The sequence below is a fragment of the Bombus terrestris genome, chromosome 6, assembly GCF_910591885.1.
Source record: "Bombus terrestris chromosome 6, iyBomTerr1.2, whole genome shotgun sequence".
In the NCBI taxonomy this organism is placed as follows: domain Eukaryota; kingdom Metazoa; phylum Arthropoda; class Insecta; order Hymenoptera; family Apidae; genus Bombus; species Bombus terrestris.
The window spans coordinates 22,118,654-22,138,115 of record NC_063274.1 but is presented as its reverse complement, the minus strand read 5'-3'; the positions used below and the strand labels follow the sequence as shown (position 1 = coordinate 22,138,115).

At 36.7% G+C, this 19,462-nt stretch overlaps 1 protein-coding gene and 1 long non-coding RNA gene across 2 annotated transcripts in view; both read right to left on the bottom strand.

Moving 5' to 3' along the window:
- The window catches only part of LOC100644111 (fibrillin-1), a 73,832-nt gene extending 62,570 nt beyond the window's left edge, over positions 1–11,262 (bottom strand). Inside the window, exons 1-5 of the mRNA XM_020867626.2 lie at positions 11,135–11,262; positions 8,134–8,256; positions 5,553–5,810; positions 4,868–5,110; positions 26–4,756 (exon numbers count right to left, since the gene is read on the bottom strand). Of these exons, the coding sequence (XP_020723285.2) occupies positions 26–4,756; positions 4,868–5,012 (4,876 nt within the window). The 5' untranslated portion in view covers positions 5,013–5,110; positions 5,553–5,810; positions 8,134–8,256; positions 11,135–11,262. The remainder of the gene's footprint in view (positions 1–25; positions 4,757–4,867; positions 5,111–5,552; positions 5,811–8,133; positions 8,257–11,134) is intronic.
- Positions 11,263–11,773: 511 nt separating this feature from the next.
- Positions 11,774–19,462, bottom strand: part of LOC125385335 — a 131,860-nt gene continuing 124,171 nt past the window's right edge. Inside the window, exons 3-5 of the long non-coding RNA XR_007224451.1 lie at positions 15,145–15,172; positions 14,054–14,384; positions 11,774–12,366 (exon numbers count right to left, since the gene is read on the bottom strand). This is a non-coding gene — a long non-coding RNA (uncharacterized LOC125385335). The remainder of the gene's footprint in view (positions 12,367–14,053; positions 14,385–15,144; positions 15,173–19,462) is intronic.

Here is a 19,462-nt window from a genome sequence, read left to right as displayed (position 1 = left end):
GTTCATAAACAGAAACAATACTCACCAACACACGTAGAATTCTGCATCTTGAATCCATCTTTACATGTGCATTCGAACGATCCAATAGTATTCACGCACAACTGATCACACCCATGCCGACCAGCGCATTCATCGATATCTCTGCACCTCGAACGATCGGTCTCGTCATACTGGAAACCTTCCTTGCACGTGCATATAACCGTGCCATTCTTCGCGTTACAAATCTGCTCGCAGCCACCATTGTTATTGCCACAAGGATCTATGTGGTGGCATGATTTATTCTTCAACTCGTGACCAACTGGACAATCGCATCGATAAGAACCAAGTTCGTTAATACATTCATGAGAACAACCACCATTATTATTTTCACACTCGTTTGTATCAGAACAGGATCTTGAATCATCTTTCAAGAAAAAGCCATTTGGACACTCGCAACGATAGCTGCCTTCCACGTTTATACAATTATCAGAACATCCTCCATTTTCCATTTCACATTCGTTAATGTCCAAACAAGTTTTGGAATCCGTGTGCAAATGGAAACCACTCAAACATTGACAGGAAAAATTTCCTTCTAAATTGACACAGATGTCCGAGCAGCCACCATTTTCTGTCAAACACTCGTCCACGTCGCTGCACGTCTTTCCAGTTTCGTCTAAACGCAACCCAATGGGACAACTACATTTAACACCTCCGATAATGTTATAACACGCGTGAGAACAACCTCCGTTGTTCAGCTTGCATTCGTCGATATCTACGCAGCTTCTGGAGTCATTTGCCAGAATGTGACCATCGGGACAAGCACATTTCCATGAACCTAACGTGTTAATGCATTCGTGGAAACAGTCAGCTACGTCAGTTTCACATTCGTCTACGTCTACACAGGTCTTTTCATCTTGAGAAAGTTCGTAGCCTGTTGGACAGGAACAAAAATGACCACCTATAGTGTTGGTACATTGATGGGAGCAGCCACCATTTTTTTCGAGACATTCATCGATGTCCAGGCAAGTGGATTTGTCAGAGTGCAAATAGTGTCCTTCGTAACAGGTACACACGTAGCTTCCTAAAAGATTTAAACAGTCGTGGCTACAATTGTGCTGACTGTTCAGGCATTCGTTCACGTCGATACAATTTTTCTTGTCCTCTGGTAACAAAATATATCCTGAAGGACATTCACAGTAATAGCCTCCTTCGGTGTTCACGCAGATATGAGAGCAACCTAGTTCTACGTCATTCTCAAACTCTTCACATTCGTCGATATCTTCACAAGTTCTTTGATCTTGTTTCAATCTGAAACCCAGAGGACAGGAACAGTGAATCTTTTCGATGCCTTCTTCGTGATGGCAATGATGGGAACAGTTTCCATTGTTCTGTTTGCAACCATCGATTAACCTACATGTTTTGTTATCGTTCTCCAGGGTATATCCTGATGGACACGTGCAACGAAACGATCCTACCAAGTTTAGACAGGTATGAGAGCATCCTGCATTCGAGTCCTCGCATTCGTCCACGTCATCGCAAAAGGCGGGTTCGATAGGATTCACTTTGAATCCTTCGTTGCAGGAACATTCGAATCCTCCGTCCGTATTCGAGCACTTGTGCGTGCAGTTGTCGAATAATTCTAAACATTCGTCGATATCGATGCAAGTGGCGTTGTCTTCTTCCGATAGCTTGAATCCGGATGGACACTCGCAGCTGGTAGATCCGTTGGAATAGGCGCAGATGTCGGAGCAACCGCCATTGTTGACGAAACATTTATTCGTGTAAATGCAAAGAAGTTTATCGTCCGAGAGGATCATGTCAACCGGACAGTGGCAAGACGTTTCTCCATCCTCGTAATGGCAATCGTGGGAGCAGCCACCGTTTTCCACCAAACATTTGTTTTGTTCCACGCAAATGGTCCCATTTTCTGACAAGACCATCTCGGATGGACAGGAACAGAATATCTGTCCATTCTCATTGTTGCAAAAATGTGAACATCCACCGTTATCTACGTAACATTTGTTCTCTTCCGTACAAGTGGCGTTATCATCCTCCAGGAGCATTCCAGGCGGACAGAAACAGGACACAGTGCCATTTTCGTAATGGCACAAATGAGAGCAACCACCGTTATCGATCAAGCATTCGTCGATCTCGACGCATGTTTTCCCATCGTCTTCGAGCAATTTGTAATTATCAGGACAAGCACACTCGACGCCACCCTCGATATTTGCACAGAGATGAGAGCAGCCGCCGTTGTCCTCGATGCACTCGTTCACGTCCTCGCAGGTCCTTCGATCGACGGTCAGTCGATAGCCGTTCGGGCAGCCACACTCGAAGCTGCCGACTGTGTTGACGCAGGAATGAGAGCAACCGTTGTTTACCTCGTTGTTCGCCTCCTCGCATTCGTTTTTGTCCAGGCAGGTCCTGTTGTCCTTGGACAAAATATAACCGGTCGGGCAGTGGCACTGAAAACCGTCCGGGCTGGTGACACACTCGTGGGAGCAGCCGTGTTGGCCGGCGCAAAAATCAATTTCCTCGCACGTCCAACCGTCCGAGCTTAATTTCCAGCCGGTGGGACACTCGCATTTGTAACCACTGTGGACGTTCACGCATGAGTGGCTGCAGTTGTGTGCACGTTCGCACGGGCCCTCACTCGAGCAGGTCTTATTGTCCTGCCCGAGGAGCAAATCCTCTGGGCACAAGCAAACGTAGCCACCGTCCAAATTCTCGCATCGATGGGAACATTCATGGAGATCCTCCTTGCATTCGTCCACGTCCAAACAGATTTTGCGGCCATCCGTTAACTCGTACCCCTCCGGACATGTACAGTCGAAGCTGCCTTCGGTGTTTATGCAATCGTGAGAACATTCTCCGTTATTTTCAAGACATTCATCAATGTCTTGGCAGGTTGTTCTATCTGCTTGTAATCGAAGACCAGCAGGACACTCGCAATAGTAAGATCCTTTGGTATTCACGCAACCGTGACTACAAGAGTGAAGTCCCTCGTCGCACTCGTCTACATCGCCGCAAGTACTCTCGTCTTCCTGCAACTCAAATCCTTCGGGACAACCGCAACGATTCTCTTCGCCGTCTTCCTCGTACGTGTGCGAGCAATTCCGATTGGTGGACGTTCGGCAGCTTCTTAAATCCTCATCGAGCTTCCATCCTGGTGGACAAGCGCAGTCGAATCCGCCGATGGTGTTTATGCATTCGTGGGAACAGTTGTGTTGTAAAGTTAGACACTCGTCGATGTCTTCACAAGTTATATTGTCTTTGCTTATTCTGTATCCGAAAAGACAGTCACATCTGTAGGACGAACCATCCGGTATGCAAAGATGAGAACAGGATAAGTGAGAACAAGGATCGCTGTGGACACACGTAATGTTATCATTGGATAGCATCAATTCTGGAGGACAGGAACAACGATAGGAGCCATGTTCGTTGATACAGATATGCGAACACTCGTAATTCTGTTCCAAACACTCGTCGATATCCTGACACTGTCCTTTCTCATTCTCACGCAATCCTCGGGGACAAGATGGATCCTCGCATGTCAAACCATCTTGTAGAAGCACCAGGCCTTCAGGGCAAACACATTTGTAACTTCCCACTGCGTTTACGCAGTCATGAGAACAATCGTGTTCATCTTCTAGACATTCGTCGATATCATTACACGTCTTCCCGTCATCTTGCATAATGAATCCCTCAGGGCAACTACATTTGAATGTATCTTGATGCTTTTCACAGATATGAGAACAATTAGCCAACCTGCACACGTCAGTTGCAATACACAATCTTTTATCATCTGCTACCATCATTCCAAGAGGACATCTACATTCGTACGATCCTTGTACATTGGTACACTCGTGGGAACATTGATGGGTGCCTTCTAAGCACTCGTTTACATCTTGACAAGTTTTAGTATCGTTGCTCAATAGGAAACCGAAAGGACAACTGCATTTAAATCCTCCTTCTTCATTGACACACTCGTGGGAACATCCGTGTTCCTCATTAACACACTCGTTTATATCTTCACAATTGAAATTATCTTCAGAAAGTTTGTATCCCTTACGACACGAGCAACTATAGCTGCCAAAGGAATTTACACAAACTTGGTCACACCTGTGTTCATCGTTTAAACATTCATTCACATCTGAACAGGTCTTCTTATCGTCGTTCAATGTGAATCCAGGTTGACAGCTGCAAGTATAACTGCCATGAATGTTTATACATTCATGTTCGCAATTATGCATGCTTCTAGTGCACTCGTCTATGTCGGTGCAATTAAATTTATCGTGTTCCAGTGTCTCAAGGCCTTCCGGACAGATACACTCGAAATTACCCTCTAAATTCACGCAGAAGTGAGAACACAAGTCTAGAGTACACTCGTCGATGTCTGTGCAGCTCACTCCATCTTCATGAATCTGATATCCACCAGAACAGACGCAAATTGGTCCCTCTTCTGATTCCTGGCACTCGTGAGAGCAGGGTGTTGTGAGACTTTCACAAGTTTTTGCACGAACGCAGGTAAGATTGTCTTCTTTCAGAGTGAATCCTGTAGGACAGATGCATTCAAAGGAACCTATGGTATTGTTACAAGAATGGGAGCATGGAGTGGATGTTCCTTCGCACTCGTTGATGTCGATGCAGGACACACCGTCTTCATGAAGCTCGAAACCCAAGTGGCAAGTACAGTAATAACCACCAGGCTCGTTTACGCACTCCTCTTGGCAACCGTGAGGTTCGCCTCCGTCACCCTCCACACACTCGTCAATGTCTGAAACAGTAATGATTTTAAAAAATCACTTTGGTAAATTTAAGTTACCATATAAACATCATTGTCAAACACTACTAATTCGTGTCACATAAAAATAGAATATATACGAACCAATGCATTCGCCGTTGTTATTCTTTCGAAAACCATCCTCACATTTTCCGAATTCTGGAATTTCCGTGATACTCTCTTCCTCGTCGTAATCATCGTCGTCGTCATTTTCCGTGTCGTAATCCTCATCCTGAAGAATCTTGGTCATCTTTTGCGGCTTGTTGACGCATTTAAACGAACCGATAGTGTTCTCACAATCAGTATTATTCTCACAAACCTTGGATGCGTTTTCGCATTCATTCACATCTAATAATAAGATAAATTGTATCATCCAATTATGACAGATAACCAAGATCAAACTTAAACTGTATTTATATTAAATTAACTTTTTTAAAGATAATGGTTACTCGTTTTCAACACCCTATATTAAATTATATATTGATATAAAATTATCAGTTTTTCTACATATTTAAATGGTACAAAATTTATTATAATCGAATTCAATTAATTAGTATATCAATGTAATGGTAAATGGTGCACAAATACTTTTTATAGCTACTGTATAGTACAAATTCAGCTGCTTCCAACATTACTTTAAGTATATAAATAAAACTCCACTGTGTGTGCGTGTGTACTCCACTAATACGCAATAATTTTTTAATAATTTTTCAATAACGTAATACCTTCTAACAGAATTTTCTATCGAATATTTCAGATATTTTTAAAATTTAACGGAAAGATGGTTTACCTTGACAAGTCTTCCAATCGTTGGTCAGATAAAAGCCATCTGGACAGAGGCAAAAGGCGCTTCCAGGTGTGTTCAAACAAACATGAGAACATCCACCGTTGTTCGTCGAACATTCGTCGATATCCTCGCAGGTGTGATTATCCGGAGCCAATTTGTGACCAGGAATATCGGCGCAGCTACACTCGTAGCTCCCTTCGAGATTGATGCAAGTACCTTGGCATGGGCCATGCCCGTTATTCACCAGGCACTCGTTAACGTCTGAACGAGAACAACCAAGCAATCTTGTGAATTGCTTTCGAAATTTAACGAACAAAGCTCGCGACTATCTACTTTCGTTGTTCATTTAGCTCTTCAGACAGCATCGAGCAGCGATTCTCGCAAAGCATCGCAACTGACTTAATCGAAACCTAATTCAATTTGAAGCAATGATCATTCGTTTCATATTGTAGAAACGTGGAAAGTAAGAAGTTTTGGATCTGAAGTTTCGGTAAACGTTTCGAGTACGATAGAGATATGGAAAGAGATATCGTTTGTTCAAACAATGGTTTAATGGAATGTGTTCAATTGATTTGATATAAGTGTTACTTTACGTCTTATGTAGTATCATTACTTTAATGAAAGTAATTTCATTTCATTTATTTACTAATAAATTAAATTAATAGATAGAATTTAATTGAAAAATTTCATCAAAAGTTTAACATTAGTTTAATAAAAGTAAGTTAATTTATTTGGAAAATTTGTGAAAGAGTCTGTGAATAATTTATGAAGCAGTAGCAGCAAGAAGAATTATTTTTTTGTGTTTCGCTTATAACAATTTATGAAGAGAATTCTTTTCAGTTAAATATTTATATGCTTGAATGAACAGCTAAAGAATTAACAGGAGAGTAATAAGAAAAGTGACGAAAGGGAAACAAGACAGAGAATTTAGAAGCATCAAAAGCAGAAATGTAATTAAAAGCGTATATAAGGAAATTATAAACAGAATAAGAGTTATTTTTAAATACGTCTAAATTCATTTATTAATCTCACTAGTCAAATCGATTAGTGCTGTTTATATTTGAAATTATTTTTTAGTATAAACAAATTTCTGATAAAGAAGACGAAATCGTGCAGTACAACAACTATCCGCAGCTATAATAGATTCTTGATTGTGTGAGCACCAGTTAATAGTGCTTTCAATTATCCGAGCATCGATTCCATTCAATTCCAATCGAACTATCTCGTAAAGTCAATAAACGCCCACTGGATTTTACAGGATATGCCACATTCCAGTAATGCGATGCTTCGACAATATAAACTTTTTAAAAAACATCATATTTTTCAGTAGCTTCCTATTAATACAACGAAGAAAATATCAAAAAGTATTTCACATCTAGGTTTCAATGGTAACTTTACGATCGAAAGCATAATTTTGTAGTTAAAGACTGTTAAAATTGCCCCAAAAATCCATCCAATTATGTTCATTATATTTACTTTAATTACTGCATGACTAAAAACACTATATATAATCAATTTATTGAAGTACGGTTAAAGTTCTTCCAAATATTTAATCAATTTTGTTTATAACGATTACAAGATATCAATGGGAATAATATAAACAAAAGAATACTCTCTTCGAGTTTAATTTTTAATTATTCCATAAGAAATTAAAAGCACTATGATCAATATACTGATGAACCATTAACACTCCTCCACAATGTAATCCAATTTTGTTGATGATAACTATAATTGTGCGAATTGTATCAAGAGAAATAAAAGAAATATTTCATTACGCCTAACTTCCAATTACTCGCCAAGTAAGAACACGATAACCAGTTTAATCAGAACCGTCAAAACTTCCCTAAAAATTCATCCAATTCCGTTGATTTAATCCACGTCGACAAAGTTGAACGCGAAATAGTATGCCTGTCTCGAAATTTCGTTTCGAAAGTGCTTTCGTTGAAATGGCTCGTATCAAATTTAAATTTCCCCCTGTACATTCAATTGCTCCACGTTTTTTTCCACTCGTTCTCGAGGGTTAATCAGTTTGAATTAGCGGGACAGACGGCCAAACTCGTCCAAACGCACGAACCGCAACACGTAATTCGATAAACGGAAGGGTTGTTTGTAATTCTTCGGTTTGCTGTTGAATCGCGGAAAGCCAAAGCTTCGCTTCCTTCACCTTAGCTAGTTACCCAGGGAAAGCTGAATTTACTGGGTATCTTGGGGGCGGGGTGAGATTAAATTAATTCGTTATGTGAGTTGAACGTCCGCCATACAAATTCTTTGCACGAATCTGCGAGTTTTTGCCTCGTTAAACGACGCGTCGAGCTAATAGATGAATAAAATGCAGCGGATTTTTCATTTCATTTTACCGGTATTTGAGGTTGCCGGGTCCATTGAAATTGTTGATATTATTAATTCTAATTATTAGCGCGTTTGTCTGTACAGATTCATATTTTCATTGGCAAAGAAATGGAACTTCAATAATATAGTATGTTTTATCTTGTATACAACACACAAAGATAATATAATTATAAGTTCCGCTGTATAAAAAGAACGACTAGGGGGTGTAAAAGAGTAAATTGATCTTATAACTCACCCAGACATGATTTACCATCGATTCCCAGTTGGTAACCAGAACGGCACTCACAATGGAAGGAGCCAGGATTGTTGTGACAAATTTGCGCGCAACCAGCTGTACCTTCGGCACATTCATCTATGTCTGTGAAGAGTCAACGAGAAAACTGCTATCAAAACAATTATTTACAATGTTAAATCGAATCGCAGCAGTATATTCACGTCTTTGACTGAATTCATATTTCAATACTTTTGTACTTTTTATTGCAAAAATATACTATTTCAAAATTTTTTATCATTCCACTTTTTTATTCCTGTTATCGACCTTTTGGAATACATATGCAAAATTTTTATCGTTTTTCTAAGTTTATAAAAATCACATAAAACATTGGTTTACATTAGATCGTAAAGAAGAATTACGAAAAGATTAATTAAATATTCTAACTCTAACTAAAAAAATAAAAATTAAACGATATTGAAAATAGCTTGTATTTACTTCATGATATTAAATTACCTAAATACTATAAGTAAATAATAAATGCCATTTTATTAAGAACCAGTTCCCTAAGAGCATTCATAACATCGTTCGTCAATTTTTCGACGACACGATATCGCGCGTGACCATGCGAATGTGAATTTATAGACAGGAGAGATTATCATGACGACACGAATTCCGGCACGTAGAGACTGGAGGCGAGCGCGGTTGCACTTGAAACACGATTCGATTCGAGCTTGTGTTCGCGAGCTCGTTTTCACGGAGATACCGACGTCGATTAGCATACAATGGGATTATATAGGCACCTCCGCTGTGTTCAGGTCACGCGTCGTCTGCGAATCGCACACAGTCGCCTGTTAAGTTGACTAATCGACGCGAAAGTGCTCAGTGATTTATTCACCGGCTTCTGGCCAAACGGAATGAAACGATTGATGGATGCCGGATTGTTCTCTGATGATGATCGGGATGATTGGTTGCAGCTGCGGTCTGTTTGGAATTTCAGATATTTGCCTAAAATTTTGTGTTCTCGAGATAGGTATCGGTTTCAGAATCTTTGCTTCTTGGTTTCTTTTTTATCTGAAATTACTCAGAATCTGAGCAATTATTAGAAAATATCCGAAATTCAACAGGGAATTATTTGTGTCAAAAAATACCCTTCATTTTAAGATTACCTTCCATTTAAAGATATTAAAAATTGCAGACGCTTCCGTGTTTCTAACAACAACCCTTCTTTCCACGATATACGTTCAGAGGAATTTATTGGAATTTAGTAGAATTTATTTAAGGAAAGCGAGATCTCACGATTTACGAGTTTCTCATTCAATATCGTATCTGCTTTTTCACGCCTTGAACTACACGATCCTCTAACCTTAGATTCTACTCCCTTTCGAATTTCGAGCAAGTTGCGCGGAAGAAACATGGGGGATGGTAGCGCCGAGCGTAGGTTTTAGGGATAGAAAATTGTAAGTCACGGTTTCTACCTTTTGCGCCCGCGTGACAACTGCGCTATGTCTCAATCTCAGGTCCTATCGGCTTTAAAAACCCAAGGATTTGCCGGTACGAGATATTAGATGCTATGAATAATTGAAAGAAAGAATTTCTTCTGATATTACCAATACTGCGTAGAATATCCGTATTGTACCATTTCACAAGTTAAATAACAATTTCTGGCAGTTAGTTAAATTAATTTCTGAACCAGGTTGATAGCAAAGCTTCATAGTAAATAGTAATTCGTGATTTGAAATAATGTAATTGTAATAATAATAATTCGTAAATTTAGCATTCTTGAGTGGATCAAAATTATTTGCAATTAATCAAATTAATTTCCCAAACGAATTAATCTATTCATCGTATATATATGTAACGGCACATGAGTCAATGAAAGATTCGAATCGAGAGAGACTCATATTGTTGTGCCTTGGAATGTCAACGTTGTTTTGGTTTGCTAGGTTCAAAGGTAAACGAACTCCGGACAAAACGTTATCGTCGTTATTTGTAATTGTCAACCGGAGTTATGTTTGAACTTTTTACAATACCACCGGTCGATACAAATAGAGGAACGTGCTGTTTAGGACGATCATTATAGCGAGTCATACAGTCGAATAGCGAGCGACAATTACGTCCGGCATACTATCTCTGTACTTGTACTTACAATGATGTTAATGTACACTGACTATTACATTTCTATCACTCGTCTCTTTAGTAAACCAACACGTATAATAAACCAGTTCATATATATACAGGGTGGTTGGTAATTGGTGGTACAAGCGAAAAGGAGGTGATTCTACGTGAAAAAAGAAATCGAAAATATAGAATAAAAATTTTTCGTTTGAGGCTTTATTTTCGAGAAAATCGACTTTGAATTTTGAATTGCGAACAATTGAAAGAAAAGATTATTGTAGCCTTTCATACTTTAAAACAATCGAATACGTTAGAAAGCGTTCATAGAAATTTAATTAGAAGAGCAGAAGTATGTGTTCGGCAGAATGGGCAACATTTTCAGCAATTTTTGTAATAATAAACTTTATGATTACTTCATATTATTTCATTATGTATTCCTAATTTTCCGTTACGGCAAAAATAAACCTAAACTGCGATAATATACATCGAGACAACGATCTGCAGTGAGATCCGTTATAACGAGACGTGACAAAGTGCACGCGTACCGAGCGAAAATTCAAAGTCGATTTTCTCGAAAACAAAGCCTCAAACGAAAAATTTTTATTCTATATTTTCAACTTCTTTTTTCGCGTAGAATCACCTCCTTTCCGCTTGTACCACCAGTTACCAACCACCATGTATATATATTTATTTATTTTTATCGATTAAGGTAAAGCTATTTCGTTAATTCTAAAACAAATTGTCTAACTCATGAATGTATCTCCTGGTAGTATTTGTTGCCAACAGTGAATACATTAAACTGTGTAATACTATAAACAATATCTTTCGCCCAACTTTTTCCATCCGCATGTATATCATCGTGAAACAATAGTTGCAATTATAACGTTTAAAATGAAACATAAATCACCTATGCAGGAAGATCCTTTGACACGAAATCCGTCGAAACACGAGCACTTCACGCCCGTTTGAGTGTCTTCGCACACATGCTCGCACCCACCACGATCCTGATTGCAACGTTTCACGTTATTCAGTGTCGCTTCTGAAACAAAAGCCAATGAATTTTTCCCTACGTGGACTCTTATCCGACCGACTTTCTCCCGTCGAGAAGCGACTTTAAATTGATCGAGCGTGATATTTTTATGGATTCTTTGTGTCTGGTATATGGTGTTATCTGCGATGACGAAGTTTGAAATTTATAAAACGTGTAGTGTAGGAAAATATCCCACCCCCCTTCACGTTATGTTCGCGTTAATTCTGTAAAAATTCTTTTTCCACAAGTAATAGAATTTTTTTGGAAAATAAGAATCAACCAGTGATAAACTTTTGTAATATGGAAAATTCCTTTGTATTCATTTTATATAAAACGTATAAGAAATTATTTTCTCTCTTTTTTCATGTTTATTCTGTAAAAACTCTTTTTCTTTTTTTCTTTTTCCCAAGGTAATAGAATTTCTTTGGAAATTGAACTAGCGATGAACTTCTAAAATTAAAATTCTTTTGGGTCTTTTCGGTCCAGATATGCAGAATGATCGGGATCGTGTCAGTGAATGAGATGAGATTCGTTATTTTAAGGGCCGATAATCAATGTCTTCTAATTTAGTTAATTTTAATCATTCCTGTATTTTAAAAAAATGACGAATATTGTTGAGGCATAACAAAAATGGATAAGAAAACGCTGATACAAAAATAACTCACGATTTTTTTTTTGGAAAACACCAATGCGATGTTTTAAACTAAAATAGCCTCTTGACGTATAAAATTACGTGAAAGCTTTCATTGGAAGTTATTTCATTTTGGTTTTAATTCCCACCAAAATCAAAGGAAAAAGAAAAGAAGGTTCTCAAGTTGAAGCTTGGACATGGAAATTACTTTGAAACTTCAATTTTCTATATTTTTCTGTCCGAAAACGTTTTAAAAGGTAGTATTATCTTGAATGTCTCGGACAAATATTTTTCCATGTATCGATTTTGTTTTCACGGCATCTTACCTTCCTCTTTTACGCAACGCGGAAGTACGCCTAACCAAGTGCTATCGCTGCAGAAAAGTCGATCAGCCGTGGAGTCCTCGAAAACGTATCCCTTGGTGCACTCGTAAACTGCTACGAGGTATCGATTGTACGGTGGCAGTATATTCTTCCTCCTGAAAAAAAGTACCCAGAGAAACATGTTTGGTGGTCGCAGCCCGCACTCGAAATTGCGATAAATCCTTATCGAACGAGACGCTACGTTAATAAGATATCAGTTAATCTTCATAAGTCAATATAACGTTCGTTACGTTACACAGCATGTTCAAAACTATTTTATCTTTTTGCACGATGAAAATAAAAAAAATTGTGATATTATGTTCGAGTTCATGTCATGCCTAAAGTTAAGTCTCATGTCTATATTAATGAAATAAAAATGGATATATAGCGAAAAGATTGAAATTTGGTTGACCGAGAAATTGAAAATTCAATAAACTAAGAACTAGATTTTATCATATTTACATTTCTGAATTATATTATTGAGAAAATTGAAATACAATTCGTTGAATTAATCAAAAAGTTCCGCAAAGAATATCACGAGAGAAGAATCTTTTGCAATAAAAAGATTTACCGTACAGATTTAATCAAATTACCAAGATTTGCTCTTACATCTACGAGACAAAATTCTGTAGGACTGGAGAGTTACATTAGAACTCTCTGTATGCCACTTAATCAGATACAGGAGCTCCCCATCGAGTAGATTCGAAACGCAGGATGTATAGAAATCCTCAATAGACGATTTCAACTCATAGGGATATGATGTTGATAAGCGAGATCTGTTCAGAGGAATCCATCGATCGTGAGAGCTTAAATGATTAGAATCTGTGTACAGTATTATATCTAATACGTGAATGGCTGAATCGATATAATGACCAATATTTGGGTTTGCTTGATGAAAATTGAAAAGTATTACTTCTCAGAAATACCATAAACCACCGGTGACTTGCGTAGCAAGGGACGCGTTAACAAATGTATCGCTTTTCTCTAGTTTCTCATGCGACCTAGTTCCTAGTTACAGCAAGTTCCGAAGTTTCAATAATTCTCCAATTTCAATTCGAATTTAGGTAACAGCCTCTACCTCGATCCTTCAAACTCGTAATGATTGATACATCATGGTCAAATTGAAGAAATATTTATATGGAATTTTTTGCTTACTGTCTATTAAAAATTCATCCAATATTAACCTTCTTAAACTCTGATATTAGCTTTCCTTCGATTCCCGATCCATTTAATTGTCGAACAATAGATAATAAAGAACCTCCAACATTGATCCTTTGGGAAGAACCTGGCAGCACTCAGGCAAACCGCTAAATACATCTAATGTTATTTTCGTATATTAAATGCCATTATGCATAATATAATTACTACTACCATTTTTTGCATCTGATATAAGAAACACAAGACGTCTTGAAAATAAAGAGATAATTATCTTTTAAGTGTTCATTCCGAATTCCTCGTCACTTTATCGCACTAATAAACAGTTGTCGAAATCCTATTTAATCTCCATATTTTTTACAATGCAATATCGCAAATAGCAATTATATGAAACAGAGCCGTACCAAATAAAACAAAACAATAAAAAGAATTCCTTCAATTATCACAAAAATCAACTCTGTGATCACGTTTCAAACAATCAAGAAAAACATACAAAAGAGTAATGTGTAACTTGCGAGATATACCACGAAACATCAAACCGCAAATCAAGTTAGAAAATAGTTGAGAAACAGGTACAAACGTAATAAACATTCGCCTCCTTTATCCCTCTGTTTCCCGATAGAGCTAGAAAGAAAATGAGATACAAACCTGGCGTACTTGGCAGGATTCGCGTTTTCAAGCAGAGGAGCTTTAGCAAATCCTTTTCTCCGAGCTTTCATGAAGCAGCTGAGATCCAACCTCGACATTATTGTTTCATTGAGCGCGGCGCGCGCCATAGCTGGCGGCGATTCGAGCGCCGACTTCTCGCCGGTTTGCTTCAACCTCTGTTTCCTCTCTTTGGCCTTCCTCCGCTTCTTCAGCTCACCGATCCTTTTGCGCGCCCTCAGCCTCTCCCTTGCCGCCCTTTCCTCCGACGGTGTCGTTGAAATTGGATCGTCACCGAGATACAGATCGTTGCGAAAGTGTCGGAATCTGTTGTCTAAACGGAGATCAAAATTGCGATAGAGACTGAGGTAATGAAAACGGTAATTCTTTCAATAATCCGCGGAAATTTAAATAATGATACGTGTTAAAGAGAATGGTTGTCATTTTTGTGGAGAATATAATAGAAAATAAAAAGACTGAGGGAGCGAGGATGATGAACACATTGCAGACGGAATTGTGTATTTTAATGTAGAAACTAATTTAGTACACATCCTGTGTGACATAAATTTTATGTAATTTGTTATCCAGGATGTGTATGCCACTAGTGAGCCATTCAAAATGTAAACCAAAACTTGGAAAATATAATGCTCATTTCAGCAAACAATAAACAAAGAAAGTTTACTGACTGAAGAATCATTGAAACGCAGTGTCTGACCATCACCCTACTTATTCTACTGTGTCAATTAGTTATTATATTTCCATTCCTTATTGAAGCAAGATTTAAAAACTATAATTTTTTCACGCACGAGATAAATCGAGCAATGAAGAAACATTGAATTTTAACGTCTGACTATTTCTCTACTTATTCTACTGTAACAAATTTTTTTAAATATATTTCATCCCTTGTTTAAACAAAATTTTGAAAACATAATCCTTTTTAGGCAAAAGATAAACAGAGAAGGTGTACTTCATTGAAAAAGCATTGAAACCTAATGTCTGACTATTACCCTAGCTATTCTACTGTTATGCAGTCATTGCAGAACCAATTATCTCCACACAGAGAATCATCTATATAATAAACTTCTACCACTTACCAGACTGTGCGCAGGAAACGAGAATTACCTGTTGATATAATGCTTAAAATTAGTTTCTTCAGAAACCCTGAAAATATTAGTAAAGTAATGGGTTTTTAGTTAATGGCAATACATAGTTACGCTTCACCTTTAGCATACAGGCATATTCACTTCTGTTCCTCCTCAATTTTTTCTGTTGCATGCTTCCTTTCTTTTTTAACTCCTCTCTCCTTATTTTATCTATACTTTAATTTTACATATTACTTTAATAAGTAATTATTAAAGCATGACAGTGAAGATACTGTAGAATATGCAATATTTCGATGAATAGAAAGACATGATCAATCGGATAAGAAAGCTTTTACATAATGAAAAACATAGCTATCTACATATTAAAATATATTATAATATTGTAACGCATTTTATTATAATCGAAATATGAAATTATATCTGTTATAATAATTATGAAAAAGATATAATGTAAATATAATATTTTATAAATTATTCGTGGATGTCCTATTCATATTCTGCTACTGAATTTAAATTGCAGAGATTTTTTAATATGTTAAGTTGCGTTGAATTACATTTCGCGAAAGTGCCATCTCTCAAACCATGTGAATGTCCTTCCATCTGATATTAGTATAAATGTTTCAGAGTGAGAATAGTTTCAACGATGTACATTTTTGCGACTTTTACGCTACTTTTACCGTATTTTACCCTATAAAATAGCTTCTCTTCATTTCAATAGTTAGCGTCGTACTTTCCTTTTTAAACTCGTAACATAAAACGATACAAATTCCATTTTAATATACCGTTCGAGCGATATGATGTTTAGATAACAGAATATTTAAACAGCAGAACATCTGAATAATAGATGTTAAGTAATGAATGTTCCATTATGCTCTATTGTTATTAATATTATTATAGTGATATTATTTACCCGTGTCTACGTTTCATGTCACAAAACTAATTTTGTGGAAATATTATACGTGTGTTTACTGCTGTATAGGCATCATAGTAGGATCGAACAACCTTAAAGTTCCCCCTAAATTCATAGAAATAAATCTCTCTTGATAGAAGATTGTAATATCAAACATCACTCGCAAATATATACTGCGGTCTTGTCAGATCAGTTTTAACAGTTTATTTATTTCTCATTAAACAAACTCTGATTCAAACCGTGGTCATCCATAAATCTGCTAGCATTAAGTTGAAAATGGATAACACAGTTTAGTAATTGACGCAGTCGCGTAAGAGAGTTCCCCAAATTTCCATAAATTCAAATTTGAGTTATAACGAACAGACTGTGTAACACACAGCTAACCATGCATCAAAATCACATCTCCACCGCCAAAATGATCTAAATACACGGCGGAACATCTATCAACTAAAGGCCTCAGTGAAAACGTAGTATAACTGTATTTATTCTACAGGAAAAATTGTACGAATGTTCTTCATATTTAGTCGTGCCATTTGATATTTTAATATATGGAATATTATACAGGTTTCTTATCGGTATTTTGTCAAATATTTTTTTATATAAAAATGCCCAGAACATTCTTAAAGAAATGTTTCATTACCTTTAAAAAAGAACCTTTAATTTTACCTACAATTCTTTTAAATTAAAGACCTTAGCACTTGACTCAGTTTTCCTCTTTCATTAGATACATAACGAAAAGTGGTTGAAAAATGCGAGTGAGCGCGTGCTATATAATACCGCCAAAATTCCAAGAATTGATTTAATCACTCTTAAGTTAATGAGGAATTACTGGAATATATCTAATAATGATTCTATATGGTTTATCCACAGTCGAGTTATTTTGAAGCGATAGAATCAAGTTACTTTCCATCAGAATCTTCTGTTTATTTGGATGGTCCTGGCTTAATCCAAGACGAATAAAACATTCCTATAATCTATCACACTCTTCGACAAATTTAAAATAAAAATTTGACTGAAATAGGACTGATATTCATCCGCAGGACACTGACAGATATTGGGGGATTGAGAGTGTCATCTGATCTTAGTGGAGCTAATGCCATATCCTAGTTATGTCCACTAAAATTCTGCAATCATGATCATTTGCTAAAGAAGTGTATTTTCTTTGTATTTATGGATTAGTTTAGGTTAATAATATAAGGTTTTATACAAATATTTCTATCTATTTTTCCGGTTTTAATTTATTCACGCTTTTTCTGTTTTCTTTTGTTATTTAGTTTTTATCCCAACAAATAGTTTTAACACGAGGTGCAGAATAATATTCAGAAACCTTTTCTAGTTAGTAATGGTATCTTGAAAAAATTGAAAGTAATTTATTTGATGAAGCTCGTTTATCGAGCTGTTATAAACTATGCATGTATTGTCGCTTTAGCTGAGTGTTTGCAACATGATCTTGCCACGACTTATGTAATCAATTTTCTCTGGAAAAACAAAATAAAGAAAAGAATGACTAAACGTAGCATCATATCCTATCTTTCATCTTTCAGCAGCCAAAGAAGGAGAACACAGCGGAGAAATGTATACAACATGAAACGCGTGCAAATTGAATTCAGATTGAACGCTAATTAAATCGTGGCATAACCATACCGTGTACTGTTTGTCATGTATGGTATTACGATCGTTAATGTGATAACGAGCGTCATTGCTTAAATTCAACAACACAACGGACGCGTGTGTGCACGCATTACCGCGTTAATATTGTTTATCGCGGCGTAGAGACAAGCAGTAAATACCGACAATGCGTCAATGAACGATGAACGTGCCGTTGCTCGCGTGATTCCTATCCGAAACTTTCGGAGAACTTCAACTTCGACACCATCCGGAACATCCGGTCGTCACCAGAACTTTCTTCGTAAGTGGCGTGTTTGCTCGTGCGTTTACTGAAATCCGTTTCGATACGACTACTGAGTCCGATACGTCTCATCTTCCTGCTAGATGGCTATATACGATACATGTCGAGGATCTTACGACTTGAAAAATTTCGAAAAGTTGATTTTAAGAAGACGAACGAATTTTAAGAGAGATTTCCAGTTTGGAGAGGATACTTCATCTAATACGAAAAATAACGAAGTACAGGAATTTTACTATCATGGAACTTTTACGCGTTTGCTGATGTAGCTGGATCATTTTACTTGTGAAATTAAAAGGAAACAAAAGTAATTAATTACGATGTATATGAATAATTACGAAGTAAATAAAATTTAATGAAACGAAAATATCATATAAAGATAATAATTGGAAAAACTAGGAAAATCATTTTTATTCGAAAGAAGCTTATTTTGCTCTCTTTTAATTAAAATGTCTTATCTGGCACTTTACGGTTTTCGTAATATGATACAATATTTGAAGTTCCCAGTGTTTCGTTTCTTTCAAGCAATGTTATATCATACAAGCTGTTGCGATATTCTAACTTAATATTGTAAATTGAATGAAGAAAAACGGAAACAGTATTGAATTAATAAACATATTAGGTAATAATGAGTATTAGAAAATTATCGCAATAGAACTTACTCTATCCGAACCGATCAAGAGACAAAATGTTTCGGGTATGCGAATAATATCAGGTCGGATAATAAAGACTCGCTTGCTACTCCTATCAGCTGCTGCTATGAATTTCGATAACAGAAGTTGACATTTGAATAACTGAGGTTGTACCACAATTTCGAAACAAATTGCGTTAAATAAACGCGTTCGTATATCTAAAATTACGCTGCAGTATAGCCCGAATAATAGAGGCTTAACGAGTGCTTATATAACTAACGATAAATAAAAACAGATTCCTACAAACGGAGTTCGAATAAACGAAGTTCTACGGTACAAGAAATAAAAATGGAATCCGAAAAGAAAATTGATATCAATCGGTAACTTTCAAGGAGCTTAGTAAATATTAAAATTAGATAAATGGACATTAGTTAAAGTTGTGTAGGATAAGGGATAATTGATTCGAAGGAATTTCGGTCGGTTGATCCTTTTCCAGCTTGCATTATCCACTTAAAAGTTTTACAACTTTTGCCCATATTTCCAAAGTCAAGTCCGGATGAGGTTTCGTTTCATCATAATGAATTATATAGCCCATTCTATCTCAGGAACAAAGACAAAGGTAGGACAATGACTTCCCGTTTCAATGTTAACTCATTTGAAATGGACGATATTGTTCTGTTAATAATGTGAATATAACGTTAATATATAAGTAAATAAATATATGAAATATATGTTAATAATATAAAATATTAGTAACTTTATTACACCAAAAGCTACGAGATCTACTTTCTTTTTATTTTTGAAATTTAATTTCTGGTAATTCGGGTAAAAATTATTACAACTAAGATGCGATACAATTGT